General features: G+C 43.6%; 1 protein-coding gene and 2 pseudogenes across 1 annotated transcript; 1 reads left to right on the top strand and 2 right to left on the bottom strand.

Moving 5' to 3' along the window:
* Window positions 1–910: 910 nt before the first annotated feature.
* On the bottom strand, window positions 911–3,298 carry LOC110568371 (cullin-4A-like). Its single transcript, XM_064378006.1, is given in 2 exon segments — window positions 911–1,905; window positions 1,907–3,298. Coding segments are annotated over 2 exon segments (1,980 nt in total). The 5' UTR covers window positions 2,984–3,298; the 3' UTR covers window positions 911–1,002.
* Window positions 3,299–13,309: 10,011 nt separating this feature from the next.
* Window positions 13,310–13,856, bottom strand: LOC110568372 (centromere protein R-like; annotated as a pseudogene).
* A 3,527-nt stretch (window positions 13,857–17,383) lies between these two features.
* On the top strand, window positions 17,384–18,383 carry LOC105714452 (CCR4-NOT transcription complex subunit 9-like; annotated as a pseudogene).
* The last annotated feature ends 1,018 nt before the right edge of the window (window positions 18,384–19,401 follow it).

Here is a 19,401-nt window from a genome sequence, read left to right as displayed (position 1 = left end):
AAAACATTTGTAAATGTTCTTTTCTTTTTTTTTTTTTTTTACCAACAAAATCCTTTTAATCTTTCAACAAAATACCCTCTGCTTCACAACATCAAGACTTTGTCTCCATAAACTTTTTACCGTTTACAGCAGAGAACAAGGATCGTCCCTGCACATGACTGTAAAACCAAACCAAACGTTTAATGATCGCAATCATATAAATACTGCAATTAAAAAAATCAAAGAGCAGTTACCCCAATGCAAAAAAAACAGGGACTGCCAGACTCAAATCTTAGCGTGGGAACACAAACACACGAGCCCCAAACCCTTAAACAGATTCACAAGCAAGTCAGCTGAAACGAACAGACGTGGCAGGGCAGACACCATGGCCTTGGCACATCAGGGAGCTCACTTAGAAACCTGACTTACAAAACACCAGCCATCGAAGTTTAAAACTTTCGGAAATACATGACACACAGAAGCCAGTGGCTAGGGTGCACCATCCATTGTGCCAGCTTCGAGCCCTGGCTCTTTCTAATGTTCACCCACGAAGTGTCCTTGTTTTCACTCTAAATGCCGATCATCTGAGTGAGCTTGTCTTCAAGGGTACCTAAGGAATCTTTAGAGCTAAAAAATGCAGCATCTAGGGTCTTCTTCATTGTGCATTCATGATCACACACAAGAACAAACCAAACTTTCAGCTTTTTGACACAAGAACAAGACCTTTTAAAGGAACTTCTTTTTAGCAATATCTTCCTGTCCAATCTCAAAGTTATTTTGCAGAGTAACAGAAACAATTTAAATGCTTAAAAGAACTATAGGAAAAACCAGAGGGGAAAAGGACACATCTGCCAGTTGAAGTCTCGAGCCTTGTGAAGGATGACCCAGGAGGCGTCACCTCTCTTCTTTCTTCCAATGTCCACAGCTGGGTCAATCTCAGAGTCCTGGAAATGGCACAGGTTTGCTTCCCTGCTCGGAGGGTACATTCTAGTGTTTCATGAAGGGGAACTGTCTGCAGATGCATCAGGCCACGTAGTGGTACTGATTCGAATTGTCTCTGTCTCTCTCCATATAGTCTCTGTCTATCAGAGATTCAATTCTCTTTTTCAAATCTCCAGGCTTGACTGGAAATTCCAGCTGATTATATAATTCAGAAACTAAAAGATTATGACCAAGGGTCTTTCTCATCTTCATTATTCTGACGATAGCAGCATCGATCTGATATTGTCTATCCTGAAACTCTCTCTCAGTGGTGCTAACTGGTTCCTCAACAGTTCCCTTCATCTGAATTTGACTGATCTTTATTCTAAACAACTTGTGCTTGAATTCTCCATTAAAAATGAACTTGTCTCCGTCTTCTACCTCCTTTCCTTTGGGACTTTTAATCAGCACACGCGCTTTGCCACAGGCCAGGGACTGCAGCGTTCTTCGCAATTCACTAGCCTCTATCCCCGTGGCCATTTTTATCTCCTCAAAGCTGAAGCCATCTCCCTCGTTGAACATGAGGAGCACCAGTGTCTGGAAGAGGGACACCTGGAATTCCTTCTTCCCTTCTTTAAACTCTGCTTTTAAAACGGCATGCCCCAAAGTAGTTTGCCACTGAAGTTTTCGACCTCTGTGCTTTCCAAGATAAAATGCCTTACATACTTCCTGAAGTTTAATCATTTCCGGGGTTAAGTGCACTTCCATGGGCGTATATGTCGGCCAATAGCCCATTGTGAGTATGTTCACTGTGAGGTCTATAGGGCCTGAGTCACTCTGATTCTGCATATGCTGCTTGAAATGAACCATGATGTCCTTTGAAAGCTCCACGTCCTTGAACATGCCTTCTAGCTTGCTAGTGAAGCCTGCACCACACTCATGCTTGAGCTTTGACAGCATAGGCTTTTCAGCATCGACTGAGGCACTTTTCCCAACAAGAAGTCTTGTTTGCCAAATCTTTTTTATAAAATGCTTCAAAGACATCTTTACTGTGGATGAACCTGAACAGGATCATGACCTTGTCCGACGTCCGCTCCAGCTCCTCGTCTGTGGCTTCTTTGTTGCCTGCTCTTAACTTTGAATCCCCATGCTTTGCAATCAGTTCTGCAGGCTTGTTGGGTCTCTTGTTGACGAACATCTCAAACAACTCCTTCATAAGGTTGACGAACCGCTCGTTCTTCTGGAAGCAGACCTCTATCACATGGTCTACCTTGTCCTTGAAGTCCAGCAGGTCTTGGACCATGTCTTTATCTTTCTCAGGATTGATGACGATCGCTGTCCCAAAAGTCTTGATGTACTCGCTCCAGTGCTGCAGCAGAGGCTGCTGTCCGCCCCTCAACCGGCTGGACAGCTGGTACATCTGTGCGAGGTCCGGCACTCTGTTCTCATCCAGTAAGTGATCAAGCCCTTTCTGCAGAATTGCTGTTAAATGTTCTCCTAATAGCTGTTTCTCCACACAAGCTATCAGTGGTTTCTGTGTGCCGTGGTCCAAGTAAGTGATTACTAGGTCTCCTTCTTCCTCTAAGCGTTTACTTACATGGTTAAGATATTCTGGAACCTCTCTTTCCTGCATCAACTTTTGGCCTTCTGCAGCTTATAAGCAATTAGTTTCTTCCAAAAATTTCAGTTCAAATGAGTCTTTATCCACCTGCAGGTCGGACGGCATGCCCAGCAGGCTCCGCAGCAGGCTCCGGTCCGCAGCCTCGCCGCTCCTCTGGCGCTCGGTCAGCAGCAGGATTCCATCAATGGTTTTACTCTGAACCATTTTATCACTAATAATATGGGTTCTGAACCGTTCTAATCCCATATCCCAGATGGAAGGCAGTGTGGAGTTCTGAAGCACGTAGGTGCGGTCCAAGAACAGGAAGATGCTTCTGATCACGATCATCTGTCTGCAGTGGTCCTGCCAGCATGTGTTAATCTTCTTTAAAGATGCAACAATATCTAGTGAGTCTTCTCTAAACGGAAGGATCTGTGCCTGGACGTGGTCTTCACATGCCTGACGCAGCTGCTTGTAGAGCATGGGGGAGACTTTGTGCGAACAAAGATTTTCCACAGCCTGGTGGAGCTCCTCGGGGTTGTACCTGATGGAGGTGCTGCTCTGCACGGCCCGCACCGCCTCGTGCAGCTTCCGCCACGTGTCCTGCGTGTAGCCGTCGGGCAGCCGGGGTCTGTCTCGGAAGTTCTTGATGACCAGCTTCTTGGAGCCGCCCGCGCCCCGCGGCTTGGCAGGCGCTGCGGCCAGGGCTGCGGGCTTGGTGAGGCCGCTGGTGCGGCCCACGAGCGCCGAGAAGCTGCCCTTCCGCGGGGCCTCGTCCGCCAAGGCTGGGCCGGAACCGCCGCTGCCCGCCCTGGTCCGCGTGGCCTCCGCCAACACTTGTAAATGTTCTAACCGAAGGCAGAGTATGCTAACAGACAGAGGAGGCTGCGGAGCAAGAGTGTGCCGGGTCAAGCATTCACCGGGATATCTGACAAATGTCGCCACCTGAAACGCCTGTGCGGAGAGTGATGGGGAAGAGCCTTTGCGACTCTCTCCCGGTGGCAAAGGGTAGGCTGTGGCTCAAAGATGGGTCAAGGAATAGGGTATTGTGGAGGTCCCTCCAGCCTGCCTCAAGCACAGAATACACAAGACATGAAATCAATACATGGAAGATTGGCACCTGCCATTTTTTATTCCCAAGATGATACATCCATCCATTCCACACTATGCCTGAGAAAGCTGTTCTCTGTAACCAGGGCGAGGGCCCTAGCTCTCAGTCCGAAGAGATATTGCAGATGCTCTGGATTAAAGAACAAAAGGGGTGGGGTGGGCAGGGCACAGTGGCTAACACCTGTCATCCCAGCACTTTGGGAGGCTGAGGCGGGGGGATCACAAAGTCAGGAGTTGGAGACCAGCCTGGCCAATGTGATGAAACCTTGTCTCTACTAAAAATACAAAAATGAGCAGATTGTGGTGGCGGGTTTTTGTAGTCCCAGCTACTCCAGGGACTGAGGCAGGAGAATCACTCAAACCCAAGAGGCAGAGGTTGCAGTGAGTGGAGATCGCACCACTGCCTTGCGGGGCAGGGCTGGGGTTTCAAGACCAGCAAACTGTAAGCCAGTTCCTGATGCGGTGTTACCAAGTGAAAGGGCCCACTGCCCAACGTATCAGAAGCCAATACTATAGCACCAGTGTTTTGAGAAAACGAAAACAGATCGACCCGCAAGGAGACAGAAGTCCAGCTCAAATCTATCCCCCTGTGCCAGCTTTTAGGCAGTGTCTTTATTAGAGAATGTTTAGTGAGTGGATTCTGAGATTAGGAGGTGATTGGTGGAAGGAAAGGAGAGGACTTCATGCCTCCTCATGGGTCATGGGTGCAAATTTGGGGGGCGCTACTGTGAAACGTGTGGTGGAAAGGCAGTGATGTCAGTGAGCTCATTCTGCAGACTCTAGCTGGCCATGTTGGATCCAACTGATTTCAGCCAGTTTTTTTTAATCTCATGAGCAGAGGAAGTTTCAGCATTTCAGCATGATGTTTCTTTTCTTATCTGCCATCCTGCAAACTTAAGAATTTCTGTTAGTCATTGGCTTCTTTCTCTTTGGGGCTTGATTTCAACAGATTCCTGAAAAAGCTCAGAAATTGAGGAACCAATTACTTATCTCTGAAGGCACAGAGTAGGACTGGACATAGCAAATCAGCTGAAAATCGCTAAAGGCAGCAGTTGGAGCCCCAGATCTCTTTCCCCAATCTGCACAGTCAAGAAATTATGTCTGCCTAACCCTGGGGGAATATAAGATCATTTTCTGAGGAAACCAGGCACAGCTGAGAGCCAGGTTGCAATTCTATGCTGAAAACAACATAGTGGCTGGGGGATTGTCCCCGCTCCCACACACTCAAGCTTCCTGGACACCAGCAGCCTGGCTTACACCAGAGATGAGAGACCTGGGGAAACAGCATGACCAAGAGACATGGCCTACAGATGCTGGCATCTGGCATCCCATCACCCCCAGCAATGTCCACTAGTCAAAAAGTTCCATTAATGCACACAAAGTTTCCAATGAGCTCACAGCGCCTTACTTTAAATCTGACAGCAAGTGTCACCAGATACTCAAGGAAAGCTCCCACTGTGAAGTAGAGACCAGACAAAAAGGGAACTGGGAGAAAAGAGAGATAAGAGGGTGCAGAGGAAAACTTTTAAAAAATATTATCATGGCCGGGTGTGGTGCTTTCGCCTGTAATCCCAGCACATTGAGAGGCTGAGGTGGGCAGATCACCTGAGGTTGGGAGTTTGAGACCAGCCTGACCAACATGGAAAAATTCCATCTCTACTAAAAAAAAAAAGAAAAAGAAAATTAGCCCAGCATAGTGGTGCGCACCTGTAATCCCAGCTACTTGGGAGGCTGAGGCAGGAGAATCGCTTGAACCTGGGAGGAAGAGGTTGCTGTAAGCTGAGATCTTGCCATTGCACTCCAGCCTGGGCAAGAAGAGCAAAACTCCGTCTGAAAAAAAAAAAAAATTATTGTAACATACAAAGAAAGATATGGGGAGATACTGCAACCTTGAAGCAAGAACAGGAACCTATTTATTACAGCAACAAAAAGCATTCAGAGAATAGGGAATCTAAACTCTAAGCACTTGGAAATCAACATTCGATAGCAGAAATTCAAATTTCAAAAGAAGGATTGGAGGAAAAGTTAATGAAACATCTCAGGAAAAAAGACGAAGTAATAGAAAACAAGAGAGAAAAAGTAAGTGAGATTAGGAAATAAGTCCATAATTCAGCATCCAGCAATCCTCAGGCCTGGGCCTCCCAAGATGCTGGGATTATAGGCGTGAGCCACCGGGCCCATCATACTTCTTAATGGCAACATTGGAAAACAGAAGAAATGAGAAAATGTCTACAGGATTTTGAGGGAAAATATTTCTGATCCCTGTACCTGACCAAATTGTCAAACAATGTGATGATAAAGTTATTTTCAGAAATACAGGAAGTAAACCACTTTACCTACTACACACTTGTTCTTAGGAAGCTGTTGGAGGATGTAGTCCACTGAAATAAAGAAACAAGCCAAGAAAGAGGAAGGTAGGGGATCCACGAAACAGAAAGGCAAAGGGAATTCCCAAGAATGATGAGACGTTCAGAATAAAATACCAGGCACCATCTGTCCAGAGTGGAGCAGGAGGTACATCTCCAAGAATATAGATACAAACTTTTTTTTGACACGGAGTCTTGCTCTGTTTCCCAGGCTGGGGTGCAGTGGCACAATCTTGGCTCACTGTAACCTCCGCCTCCCACGTTCAAGTGATTCTCCTGCCTCAGCCTCCCCAGTAGCTGGGATTACAGGCACCCGACACCACACCTGGCTAATTTTTGTATTTTTAGTAGAGACGAGGTTTCACCATGTTGGTCAGGCTGGTCTCGAACTCCTGACCTCAGGTCATCCACCCACCTCAACCTCCCAAAGTGCTGGGATGACAGGCATCAGCCACTGCACCCAGCCAATGCAGATATATTTTTAAAGCTGTTGTAGAGGTGTCACAGCAATGATGAGGTACAGGAGATACGCATTTCCCCCTTAAATGCTCTCTGTAGTTTAACTGTTTTCTCCTATGCTCACCTGCAATGCCAAATACTAATGACACAGCTAAAACCAGACCCAAACTGTCTTTTCCTGATACTCACTATGTAGTCCATTCCTGGCTTCCTCATCCATTTCTTTTTTTATTGTTCACCACAGAATAAATGAAATTTAAAATTTCAAAATAATTTACAAGGGATCACATATTGCCCTCAATAAAGGTCTTTTCCTTAAATTGAGTAGTCTGTGTGGTTTAGTTAAAAAAAAATCATATTGGGGATCGATCCAAGATGGCCGCTTAGGAGGAACTCGGGAATGCAGCTCCGAGAGAAAGCACAGAGGGTGAGTGGACGCCGTATTTCCAGACTGATTTTTACTGCCCACAGACCAGGAGATTCACACGCAGAGGAGCCACACGGGTCGCCAGCGCCGCTGGTTTGAACGGCGCAGCCGCTGGGCCGGCACCCTGAGGCAACGGCTCACTGTACAGAGTGAGAGAGTCTGAGTCCCCTATAAGCCAGCAAGGGGAGCTGAAACGGGGAGCCAGGCCAGCGCCACGAATCTCAGAGCCACGGCTTTAGCCAACGCAGCGGCTCCGGAGGCAGATCAGATGAGACGGTGTCCCCTCTTACCCAGCAAGAAGACCTGAAACACAACTGAAACCGGGACGGTCCAGCTCTGTGGAGGAGGGGCGTTCTCCATAGGCACCCTGCTGTTCCCAGGGCAATCTACCAAGGCAACCCGCCACTACAGAGACTCCATCACTACAGGGGCGGGCCAACATAGCGGAAGCAGTTCTAACTACACCCAGAAGTTCACACGGAGGCTGGGTGGAGCCCACAGCAGCTTAGCGAAGCCTCTGCAGCCTGAGTGTGACTAGGCTGCCACCTTGTGGGCAGAGAAAACAGCAACCGCACAGGGGAACATCATAAAACCGTAACTCCCTGGGACAGAACACCTGGGGAGAAGAGCAGGGGGTTTATGAGTTCTGCCACAGCAGACTTAAAATTACCAAAATCAGAAAGACAACAACTAGAAAGTCAACAGGTGGATAAATCCACAAAGATGGGAAGAAACCAGCGCAAAAAGGATGAAAACACCCAAAACCAGAACACCTCTCCTCCTACAAGGGAGCACAACTCCTCACCAGCAAGGGAACAAGACTGGAGGGAGAATGAGTGTGATGAAATGACAGAATCAGCTTTCAGAAAGTGGATAATAAGAAACTTCCGTGAGCTAAAAGAACATGTTCTAACCCAATGCAAAGAAACTAAGAACCTTGAAAAAAGACTTGACGAAATGCTAACAAGAATGGACAACTTAGAGAGGAATATGAGCGAATTGATGGAGCTGAAAAACACAACACGAGAACTTCGTGAAGCATGCACAAGTTTCAACAGCCGAATTGACCAAGCAGAAGAAAGGATATCAGAGGTTGAAGATCAACTCAATGAAATAAAACGAGAAGGCAATATTAGAGAAAACAGGGTAAAAAGGAATGAACAAAGTCAACAAGAAATATGGGATTATGTGAAAAGACCTAATCTACGTTTAATAGGTGTACCTGAATGTGACGAAGAGAATGAATCCAAGCTGGAAAATACTCTTCAGGATATTATCCAGGAAAACTTCCCCAACCTAGCAAGGCAGGCCAATATTCAAGTCCAGGAAATACAGAGAACACCACAAAGATATTCCTCTAGAAGAGCAACCCCAAGACACATAATCATCAGATTCACCAGGGTTGAAATGAAGGAGAAAATACTAAGGGCAGCCAGAGAGAAAGGTCGGGTTACCCACAAAGGGAAGCCCATCAGACTCACTGCAGATCTCTCAGCAGAAACCCTACAGGCCAGAAGAGAGTGGGGGCCGATATTCAACATCCTTAAGGAAAAGAACTTTCAACCCAGAATTTCATATCCAGCCAAACTAAGCTTCATAAGTGAAGGAAAAATAAAATCCTTTGTGAACAAGCAAGTACTCAGAGAGTTCATCACCACCAGACCAGCTCTACAAGAGCTCCTGAAGGAGGCACTACACATAGAAAAGAACAACCAGTACCAGCCACTCCAAAAACACACGAAAAGGTAAAGAGCATCAACACAATGAAGAATCTGCATCAACCAAAGGGCAAAACAGCCACCTAGCACCAAAATGACAGGATCGAATTCACACATAACAATATCAACCCTAAATGTAAACGGACTAAATGCCCCAATCAAAAGACACAGACTGGCAAATTGGATAAAAAGCCAAAACCCATCAGTGTGCTGTATCCAGGAAACCCATCTCGCATGCAAGGATACACAAAGGCTCAAAATAAAGGGATGGAGGCAGATTTACCAAGCAAATGGAGAGCAAAAAAAAGCAGGAGTTGCAATTCTCATCTCTGATAAAATAGACTTTAAAGCAACAAAGATCAAAAGAGACAAAGAAGGACATTACATAATGGTAAAAGGATCAATGCAGCAAGAAGAGCTAACGATCCTAAATATATATGCACCTAATACAGGAGCACCCAGATACATAAGGCAAGTTCTTAAAGACTTGCAAAGAGACTTAGACTCCCACACAATAATAGTGGGAGACTTCAACACACCATTGTCAATATTAGACAGATCAACGAGACAGAAAATTAACAAGGATATCCAGGACTTGAACTCAGACCTGGAACAAGCAAACCTAATAGACATTTACAGAACTCTCCACCCCAAATCCACAGAATATACATTCTTCTCAGCACCACATCACACCTACTCTAAAATTGACCACATAATTGAAAGTAAATCACTCCTCAGCAAATGCAAAAGAACGGAAACCATAACAAACAGTCTCTCAGACCACAGTGCAATCAAGTTAGAACTCAGAATTCAGAAACCAACCCAGAACCGCACAGCCTCATGGAAAATGAACAACTTTCTCCTGAATGTTGACTGGATAAACAATGAAATGAAGGCAGAAATAAAGACGTTCTTCGAAACCAACAAGAATGAAGACACCACATACCAGAATCTCTGGGACACATTTAAAGCAGTCTCTAGAGGAAAATATATAGCAATAAGTGCCCACATGAGAAGAAAGGAGAGATCTAAAATTGACACCCTATCATCAAAATTGAAAGAGCTAGAGGAGCAAGATCAAAAAAACTCAAAACCTAGCAGAAGACAAGAAATAACTAAGATCAAAGCAGAATTGAAGGAGATAGAGACACGAAAAACCCTTCAAATAATCAATAAATCCAGGAGCTGGTTTTTTGAAAAGATCAACAAAATAGACAGACCACTAGCCAGACTAATAAAAAAGAAAAGAGAGACTAACCAAATAGGTGCAATAAAAAATGATAAAGGGGATTATCACCACAGATTCCACAGAAATTCAAACCATCATCAGAGATTATTACAAACAACTCTATGCACATAAACTAGAAAACCTGGAGGAAATGGATAAATTCCTGGACAGCTGCCTCCTCCCAAGCCTAAACCAGGAAGAAGTCGAAACCCTGAATAGACCAATAACAAGGTCTGAAGTGGAGGCAGCAATTAAGAGCCTACCACCCAAAAAAAGCCCAGGCCCAGATGGTTTCACAGCCGAATTCTACCAGACATACAAAGAGGAACTGGTACCATTCCTACTGAAAATATTCCAAATAATCCAAAAAGAGGGAATCCTTCCCAAATCATTTTATGAGACTAACATCATCCTAATACCAAAACCTGGCAGAGACTCAACAAGAAAAGAAAACTACAGGTCAATATCCATGATGAACATAGATGCAAAAATCTTCAATAAAATACTGGCAAGCCGATTACAACAGCACATCAAAAAGCTTATCCACCATGATCAAGCAGGATTCATCCCGGGGATGCAAGGCTGGTTCAATATACGCAAGTCTATAAATGTAATTCACCACATAAACAGAACCAAAGACAAAAACCACATGATTATCTCAATCGATGCAGAGAAGGCCTTCGACAAAATTCAACAGCCCTTTATGCTAAAAACCCTCAATAAACTAGGTATCGATGGAACGTATCTCAAAATAATAAAAGCTATTTACGACAAACCGACAGCCAATATCATACTGAACGGGCAAAAACTGGAAGCATTCCCTTTGAAATCTGGCACTAGACAAGGATGCCCTCTCTCACCACTCCTATTCAATATAGTACTGGAAGTTCTAGCCAGAGCAATCAGGCAAGAAAAAGAAATAAAGTGTATTCAATTAGGAAAGGAGGAAGTCAAATTGTCTCTATTTGCAGACGACATGATTGTATATCTAGAAGACCCCATCATCTCAGCCCAAAATCTCCTGAAACTGATAAGCAACTTCAGCAAAGTCTCAGGATATAAAATCAACGTGCAAAAATCACAAGCATTCCTATACACCAATAACAGACTTAAAGAGAGCCAAATCAAGAACGAACTGCCATTCACAATTGCTACAAAGAGAATAAAATACCTAGGAATACAACTAACAAGGAATGTAAAGGACCTCTTCAAGGAGAACTACAAACCACTACTCAACGAAATAAGAGAGGACACAAACAGATGGAGAAACATTCCATGTTCATGGTTAGGAAGAATTAATATCATGAAAATGGCCATACTGCCCAAAGTAATATACAGATTCAATGCTATCCCCATCAAGCTACCAATGACCTTCTTCACAGAACTGGAAAAAACCACCTTAAACTTCATATGGAACCAAAAGAGAGCCCGCATAGCCAAGTTAATTCTAAGCAAAAAGAACAAAGCGGGAGGCATCACACTACTGGACATCAAACTCTACTACAAGGCTACAGTAATCAAAACAGCATGGTACTGGTACCAAAACAGAGATATAGACCAATGGAACAGAACAGAGGCGTCGGAGGCGACACAACATATCTACAACCACCCGATCTTTGACAAACCTGATAAAAACAAGCAATGGGGAAAGGATTCCCTGTTCAATAAGTGGTGTTGGGAAAACTGGCTAGCCATATGCAGAAAGCAGAAACTCGACCCCTTCCTGACACCTTACACTAAAATTAACTCCAGATGGATTAAAGACTTAAACATAAGACCTAACACCATAAAAACCCTAGAAGGAAACCTAGGCAAAACCATTCAGGACATAGGCGTAGGCAAGGACTTCATGACCAAAACACCAAAAGCATTGGCAACAAAAGCCAAAATAGACAAATGGGACCTAATCAAACTCCACAGCTTCTGCACAGCAAAAGAAACAGTCAATAGAGTGAATCGGCAACCAACAGAATGGGAAAAAATTTTTGCAGCCTACCCATCTGACAAAGGGCTGATATCCAGAATTTACAACGAGCTAAAAAAGATTTACAAGAAAAAAACAAACAAGCCCATTCAAAAATGGGCGAAGGATATGAACAGATACTTTACAAAAGAAGACATACATGAGGCCAACAAGCATATGAAAAAATGCTCATCATCACTGGCCATTAGAGAAATGCAAATCAAAACTACATTGAGATACCATCTCACACCAGTTAGAATGGCGATCATTAAAAAATCTGGAGACAACAGATGCTGAAGAGGATGTGGAGAAATAGGAACACTTTTACACTGTTGGTGGGAGTGTAAATCAGTTCAATCATTGTGGAAAACAGTGCGGCGATTCCTCAAGGACCTAGAAATAGAAATTCCATTTGACCCAGCAATCCCATTACTGGGCATATATCCAAAGGATTATAAATCGTTCTACTATAAGGACACATGCACACGAATGTTCATAGCAGCACAGTTTACAATAGCAAAGACCTGGAACCAACCCAAATGCCCATCGATGATAGACTGGACAGGAAAAATGTGGCACATATACACCATGGAATATTATGCAGCCATTAAAAACGAGGAGTTCGCGTCCTTTGTAGGGACATGGATGAACCTGGAAACCATCATTCTCAGCAAACTGACACAAGAACACAAAATCAAACACCACATGTTCTCACTCATAGGCGGATGTTGAACAAGGAGAACACACGGACACAGGGAGGGGAGCACTATACACGGGGGTCTGTTGTGGGGGAGTGGGGGGGACAGCGGGGGGGTGGGGAGTTGGGGAGGGATAGCATGGGGAGAAATGCCAGATATGGGTGAAGGGGAGGAAGGCAGCAAATCACACTGCCACGTATGCACCTATGCAACAACCTTGCATGTTTTTCACATGTACCCCAAAACCTAAAATGCAATAAAAAAAAAAAACTTGATGAAAGAATGAGAAATAAAAAAAATACATCATAAAAAAAATCATATTTAAAACATTTGTACTGAAAAATGCATTCTAATATTTTATAAAAGTTATTGACATTTTAAAACCTTGAAAATGTTTTTTTCTCTCCAAGCATAGGAAAATAAAAACTCACTTCTGAGATAGTGGCTACGCATCAGACTAGATAAATTAAAAACAATTTTTTTAAGAATCTATAAATTAACAAGCAGCTGAGGCTTTAAATGGGAAAACTGGTGCTTAATTCTACTCACCATTATATTTAATCTGAATTTCAGAAAAATATATAGCTCTACCAAAGGTGCCATTTTTATACATGCTTTATTAAGTCTACCTGCAAGTGCAAAAAGTCCACAGAAATGTTTGTGATACAGAATATAAGTCAAGATCCTCCTCTCCCTGTTGGCTTAAAGAGTCAAGAAGAAATGTTTTATTTACATTGAGATTATCTACTTGTGTGTAGAAAGTTTAAATTAGCTGCAAGAAATTTTATCTAGACGCGCACCTGCCGACTGCTACAAGCTGGTATTTACTGGGCAGATTAATTACAAATATTTCTCTGTTCCTTTAAATATGATCAGGCATGCTTCTGGTGAGTGTATTTCTTCCAAATGCCTCAGTTTTAAAACGGCTTTAAGGAATCCACAACTGTCACGATGACACGATTCTCTGCGAGGAAGTCCTCAACTCTTTTCAAACACTTTTTGTGTAGTTACTTTTGTCATTAGTTCTTTGGTTTTCTGCATTTCTCTTTTTAAGAAACATGATCCACAGGAGATTCCAGTGAGATTTTCAAGCTCTCTCCTGCCCTCCAAAGCCTGCGTACTACTTACATTTTGCATTATCTCCACAATTTCTTCTGACAATTTCTCAACTTTAGACAGCAACATCATGAATTCATCACTGTCTTTTGTTGTAGATTCTTTGCTTTCAGTTAAACTGGGGTGATCCAATTTTTTCTCTTTTCATTTGATAGTCCATTTCTGTACTCTTGTTCTTTAGAGCTTGTGGGAGAAGCAAACAGATTTTTGAAGGATCAAATGAATTTTCTTCTAACAGACCATCCAATTGCAGTGATCTCTTAACAGGCATTTTGAGATTCGGAGAAGCACCACTGTTGCTGACTAAAACGAAACACACCATAATAACCTACTTTTCCTCCCAGATATTGGAACATATCATCAAACCACAATGAATATGTGTGCACATGCAAATCAGTGGAATAGGACACAAGGCCGAGAAACAGATCCAAACAGACGCAGGAACTCAGAATATAATAAAAGTGGTGTTTCCAATCATGAAAGGGTGGATTATTTACTAACAGATACTTGGACGAAACTGTAAAGTTAGATTTGTACTTCATGCCTTACACTAAGACAAATGAATTCCAAATGGATGAAAGCTTTGCATGCAAATACTAAACCCATAAAAGTATTAGTATGATGAAAGCAATCACGCATGGTCAATGCTTGTTAGCATCATCGAAATGTCAGGAAAATGTGAGAATATTCCAATAATCTTCCAAGCTCTTTAAAAAATACTATCCCAAATCCAGGAGCTTTTAAGGAATACATTCAACTAATGAAAATTAAATTTTCAGCATGGCAAAAATACAAACCCAGTAAATGTCAAAAGACAAAAACAGACTGCTAAAAATGCTACTTTTATTACAAAGGGACAATGTTCCCAATATACAGAGCTATGAACCGAGAAAGTACCATCAACTTAATAGGCAAAGGATATGGACATTTCACAAAAAAGGAAATTCGGAGTTTTTGTTTTGTTTTTGAGATGGGGTCTCGCTCTGTCACCAGGCTGGAGTGCAATGATGCGATCTCGGCTCACTGTAACCTCTGCCTCCCAGGTTCAAGTGATTCTCCCACTTCAGCCTCCTGAGTAACTGGGACTACAGGCACCCACCATCATGCCCAGCTAATTTCTGTAGTTTTGTAGAGACGGGGTGTCACCATGTTGGCCGGGCTGGCAAAAAGATCTCAAACACATAAAAGGAGGCTCAAACTCTCTCATAAGATTAATGTAAATTAAAACATACTGATGTGCCAATTTCCATTTAACATATTGGCAAAGATCACAAAGTTAACTGTGAACCCACTTTGGCAAAGGTTTGGGGAATCATCCCTACTCCTGGCGGGAGCAAAAATGGGCACAACATCCAAGCAAGAACCCAGCGTTTCTGCTGCTTGGAATTTATTCTTCAAATACTCGTGTGAAAATTACATGCACACGTGTCGTTTATATACACATGTGGTAAACTATCCTAACATTCAGCCAGCCCTGTCCTCAGGCACACTTTGAAAGACTATTGAGGATCAGTGGATGCCCATATGCTCTTTGTATTTGTCTGTTTTGTGGCAGCAAAAGATAGAGTATCAACCTAAATCTTCATCCTCGGGGCCTAGTTGAAAACCTTATGATACAATGAGAATGTGGAAGCTCTGTATAAACAAATGGAATGATCTTCAAATTCTGTCAGCTCCACCTTGAAAAATTATTCAGAATCCAGTCACTTCTCCAACACCTTAGTCAAAGGCATCATCTCTTCTAGCTGAATCTGCTTCCTAGCTACCCTCACTCCCTTCTGTCTATTCATCGGGAGCAATCACATGGGTATTATGAAAACATAAGATATGTGACATCAATTATCAGCTTAAACCCCCCGAGCGGCTTCCCACCTCGCCAAACAGAAATCACAGGCTCTACCTCCCCATGCCCCCACCTCCCAGCCCTTCTCTCTCCCCTGTTGTCACTCTGATCTTATTCCCTTTTCAACCTCACTGGCGTCCTTGCTTTCCTTGAACACAGCAAGAATGCTCCTGCTTCAGGATCTTTGCACTTGCTGTGCCTGGTCCCCAGGCTCCACAGAGCTCTCTCTCCACTCTTGAGGATCTTGAACGTCTTTATTCAACATTGCCTACTGAGCAAGCGCTTCCTTGACCACCATACTTAGAATTTCACAGACACCTTCACACAAATGTAGTAACAGGGTAGACATGGGTGTTCTAGGTGTCATTCTTTCACGTTCTCTGAATGTTAGAAAATTTTCCTTGTAAAATGTTGAAAACAGGCTGGGTGCAGTGGTACATGCCTATAATCCCAGCACTTTGGGAGGCTGAGGAAAGAGGATCACAAGGTCTGGAGTTCGAGACCAGCCTGGCCAACGTGATGAAACCTCCTTGCTACTAAAAATACAGAAATTAGCTCGGCGTGGTGGTGCGCACCTGGCTACTCAGCTACTGAAGAGGCTGAGGCAGGAGAATTGCTTGAACCCGGGAGTCAGAGGTTGCAGTGAGCAGAGATTGCACCATTACACTCCAGCCTGGGGCAAATCTCCTCTCTTGAAAAAAAAAATTAAAATTAAAAAATTTAATATATTGAAAATACACCCGCACACACCTATCCTTTTCCTTGCTTTATTTAACCGCTGTGCTCACCAGCAAATATAAAGTTTACTTGTCTACTCCCCACCCCCAAAATATCTGGAATACAGATCCCACGAGGGCAGGGCAGAGAGTTCTGAATTTTGTTCACTGCTGCATCCTCAGCTTGTAAAGCACTGCCTGTCACTACCAACATGAAATTCCTGGTTTTACTATAATCGTGTAGGATGTGACCACAGGGGACACTGGCTACAGGATACCTTAACACCACTACCCTCTCGGTACCATCTCTGCAACCACCTGTGGACCTATAGTTATTTCTAAATATCTATACTGAGATGGTGTCTTCTATATACATACATATATACTTTTTTTTTTTTTGAGACAAAGTGCCACTCTGTCACCCAGGCTGGTGTGCAGGAGTGCGATCTTCGCTCACTGCACCATCTGCCTCCCTCCTGTCTCAGCCTCCCAAGTCGCCAGGACTACAGGTGAGTGCCACGACACCAAGCTAATTTTTGATTTTTTTTTTTTTTAAGTAGAGATGGGGTTTCACCATGTTGGTCAGGCTGGTCTTGAACTCCTGACCTCAGGTGGTCCACCCACCTTGGCCTCCCAAAGTGCTGAGATTACAGGTGTGAGCCACCACACCTGGCTGGTGTCTACTACATAATTGGTACTTAATAAATATCTGCTGAATGACTAAATCCCCATGATAGTGAAATTGATTATATTAAGTGATAATAGACTACTATTTGCATAAAAAGAATTATATATATTTGTATGTGCATGCGATATCTCCAGAAGAATATGTAAAAACTGATCATATTGACCGCTCTAGGCAGAAAATCTCAGTGGCTGAAGAGGGGTGAGACATTTCAGCAAACCTCTTGTACCTCTTAAATTTTGAACCATGTGGATGTGTTATCTATTCAGAATACAATTTAAATTAGAAAAAATTCTGTTCTAGCCTCTTTCCCAGAATCAATGCCAATTTTACCTACGCACCATTTCCAGAAATCAGATCCTTTCCCTTTTTGAAAAACCACTACTGCAGTTCCACACTTCGGCACCCTTGTCCTTGGGGTGATCCTTAAACCTTGCAGGGCCTTTTCCACCTAGAAGAAGCTCCTCTTGAACTCAGAGGAGGGAAGAAGAAAGCTCTAAGATGAGGGGTGCTGATGCTGGAACGCGGGTCCTAGAGTGGTGACTGCTTCCAACATGCACAGCCTGGCGATGACTGTGGGACAGGGATCATTTGGCCATGCTGACATCGTTTCCCCAGTGCCAGGACAGTTCCCAGTACAAGCCTGTGCCTACTGCATTGGCACAAGTGGATAGAGAAAAGATCTACCAGTGGACCAAGGAGCTGTCCAGTCCTGAGATGAGGGAAAATGCTTTGCTGGAGCTAAGTAAGAAGCAAGAGTCTGTTCCTGACCTTGCACCCATGCTGTGGCATTCATTTGGTATTACTACAGCACTTTTACAGGAAATTGTAAAATTTATCCATCTATCAACCCACCCACCTTGACAGCACACCAATCTAACAGAGTTTGCAATGCTCTGGCATTACTGCAACGTGTAGCATCACATCCAGAAGCCAGGTCAGCGTTTCTCGCGGCACACATCCCACTTTTTTTGTACCCCTCTTTTGCACACATGTCCCTTTGAGTATCTTTGACTCACCAGCCTTGGAGTTATTGGGACCCTGGTGAAAACAGATGAACAAGGAGTAATCAACTTTTTATTGACAACGGAAATTATCCCTTTATATTTGCAAATTATGGAATCTGGAAGTGAACTTTCTAAAACAGTTGCCACATTCATCCTCCAGAAGATCTTAGATGACACTGGTTTGGCTTCTATATGTCAGACTTATGAGCATTTCTCCCTTGTTGCCATGATCTTGGGTAAGACGGTCCTGCAGTTATCCAAAGAGCCTTCTGCCCATCTGCTGAAGCATGTAGTGAGATGTTACATTCGACTCTCAGATAACCCCAGGGCATGTGAAGCACTCAGGCAGTGCCTCCCTGACCAGCTGAAGGACACAACCTTTGCCCAGGTGCTAAAAGATGACACCACCATGAAATACTGGCTTGGGCAACTGGTGAAGAACCTGCGAGAGGGCCAGGTCATCGATCCCCGGGGTGTCCCCTGCCCCCTCAGTGATCCTTCCCTGTTCCCTCCCACTACTCCCCCAAGTTGGGGAAAGGTGGGGTAACCTACAAGGAACACAGCTCAGGTTTTATTGTCAACTGGGATAGACAACCTCAGTGTTGAACCTCACTGGAGAAAAGGGACAAGGTACCCCTGCTGAGGTGTATGGGCTGCCATCTCAGGCTGCCTTGAGGACCTGGGCTGCCTCTGTTACTCCCAGGATATGGGCTCCTGACACAGCGGTCTGCCACCACAGCCCCAGGAGGGTGTCAACACCAGCAAATGCTGTATTTGCAGCATGTCCAAGCTGATCCTTCTCCCCTGCCTCTACCTAGCCACCGGCAGGGAGCAGAGCCAGTGGTGACAGCAGCAGCACTCTAGGCATGGTGAATGCCTGGGGACAAGCCATGTGGCGTTTTTTATTTTGCCTTCCTTGGAAGACTCAAGATGTGTCTCTTCATTCTCTCTCACTATTTGTTTACTTTTTTATTCTTTTACTTTTTATCTCAGAGAGAGGTGTGTTTAGTGGGCGCAAGCTGTAATATTCAGCAAAACTTTGTCAACTGGCATTGTTCTCAAGTCTGTTAGCTGCATAAGCTCAATAAAAAGTTGGTCTGGCCATTAAAAAAAAGCTATAAGACATTTCAGGGATTAACAGGAAAATTAAAAATCACAATATATTGGATTACTGTTATTTTTCTTAGGTTTGATAATGGTATCATGACTGTGGAGGAAAACAGCCTTAATCCTAGAAGATAATTTATGTTGAAGAATTTGGGATGGGAAGGGCCATGATATCTATAACTTACCTTCACATGGTTCTTTTTTCACATGAAAAAAGAAATGTGTATAAATATAGACGTATCGATGACATAGACGTATGGGTATAACGCAGATACATGTCTACAAGTAGATACGCAGTTTATAGGGATAAAAGTTAACACGACTAAATGTTCATTGGCAAATCCAGGCAAAAGTTATCAATTGTGCTCTTCTCACAACTTTTCTGTTGGTTTGAAATTTTTCGAAGTAACAAGTTGAAGGGTAACTTTTTAAAATCCTACTGAAGTTTCCAAAAGTTA

This window comes from Aotus nancymaae, unplaced genomic scaffold (assembly GCF_030222135.1).
Source record: "Aotus nancymaae isolate 86718 unplaced genomic scaffold, 86718_ANA_hifiasm-v0.15.2.pri h1tg000018l, whole genome shotgun sequence".
Taxonomy (NCBI): Eukaryota; Metazoa; Chordata; class Mammalia; order Primates; family Aotidae; genus Aotus; species Aotus nancymaae.
The sequence above is the reverse complement of the archived record's forward strand: the minus strand, read 5'-3'. Positions and strand labels throughout refer to the sequence as shown.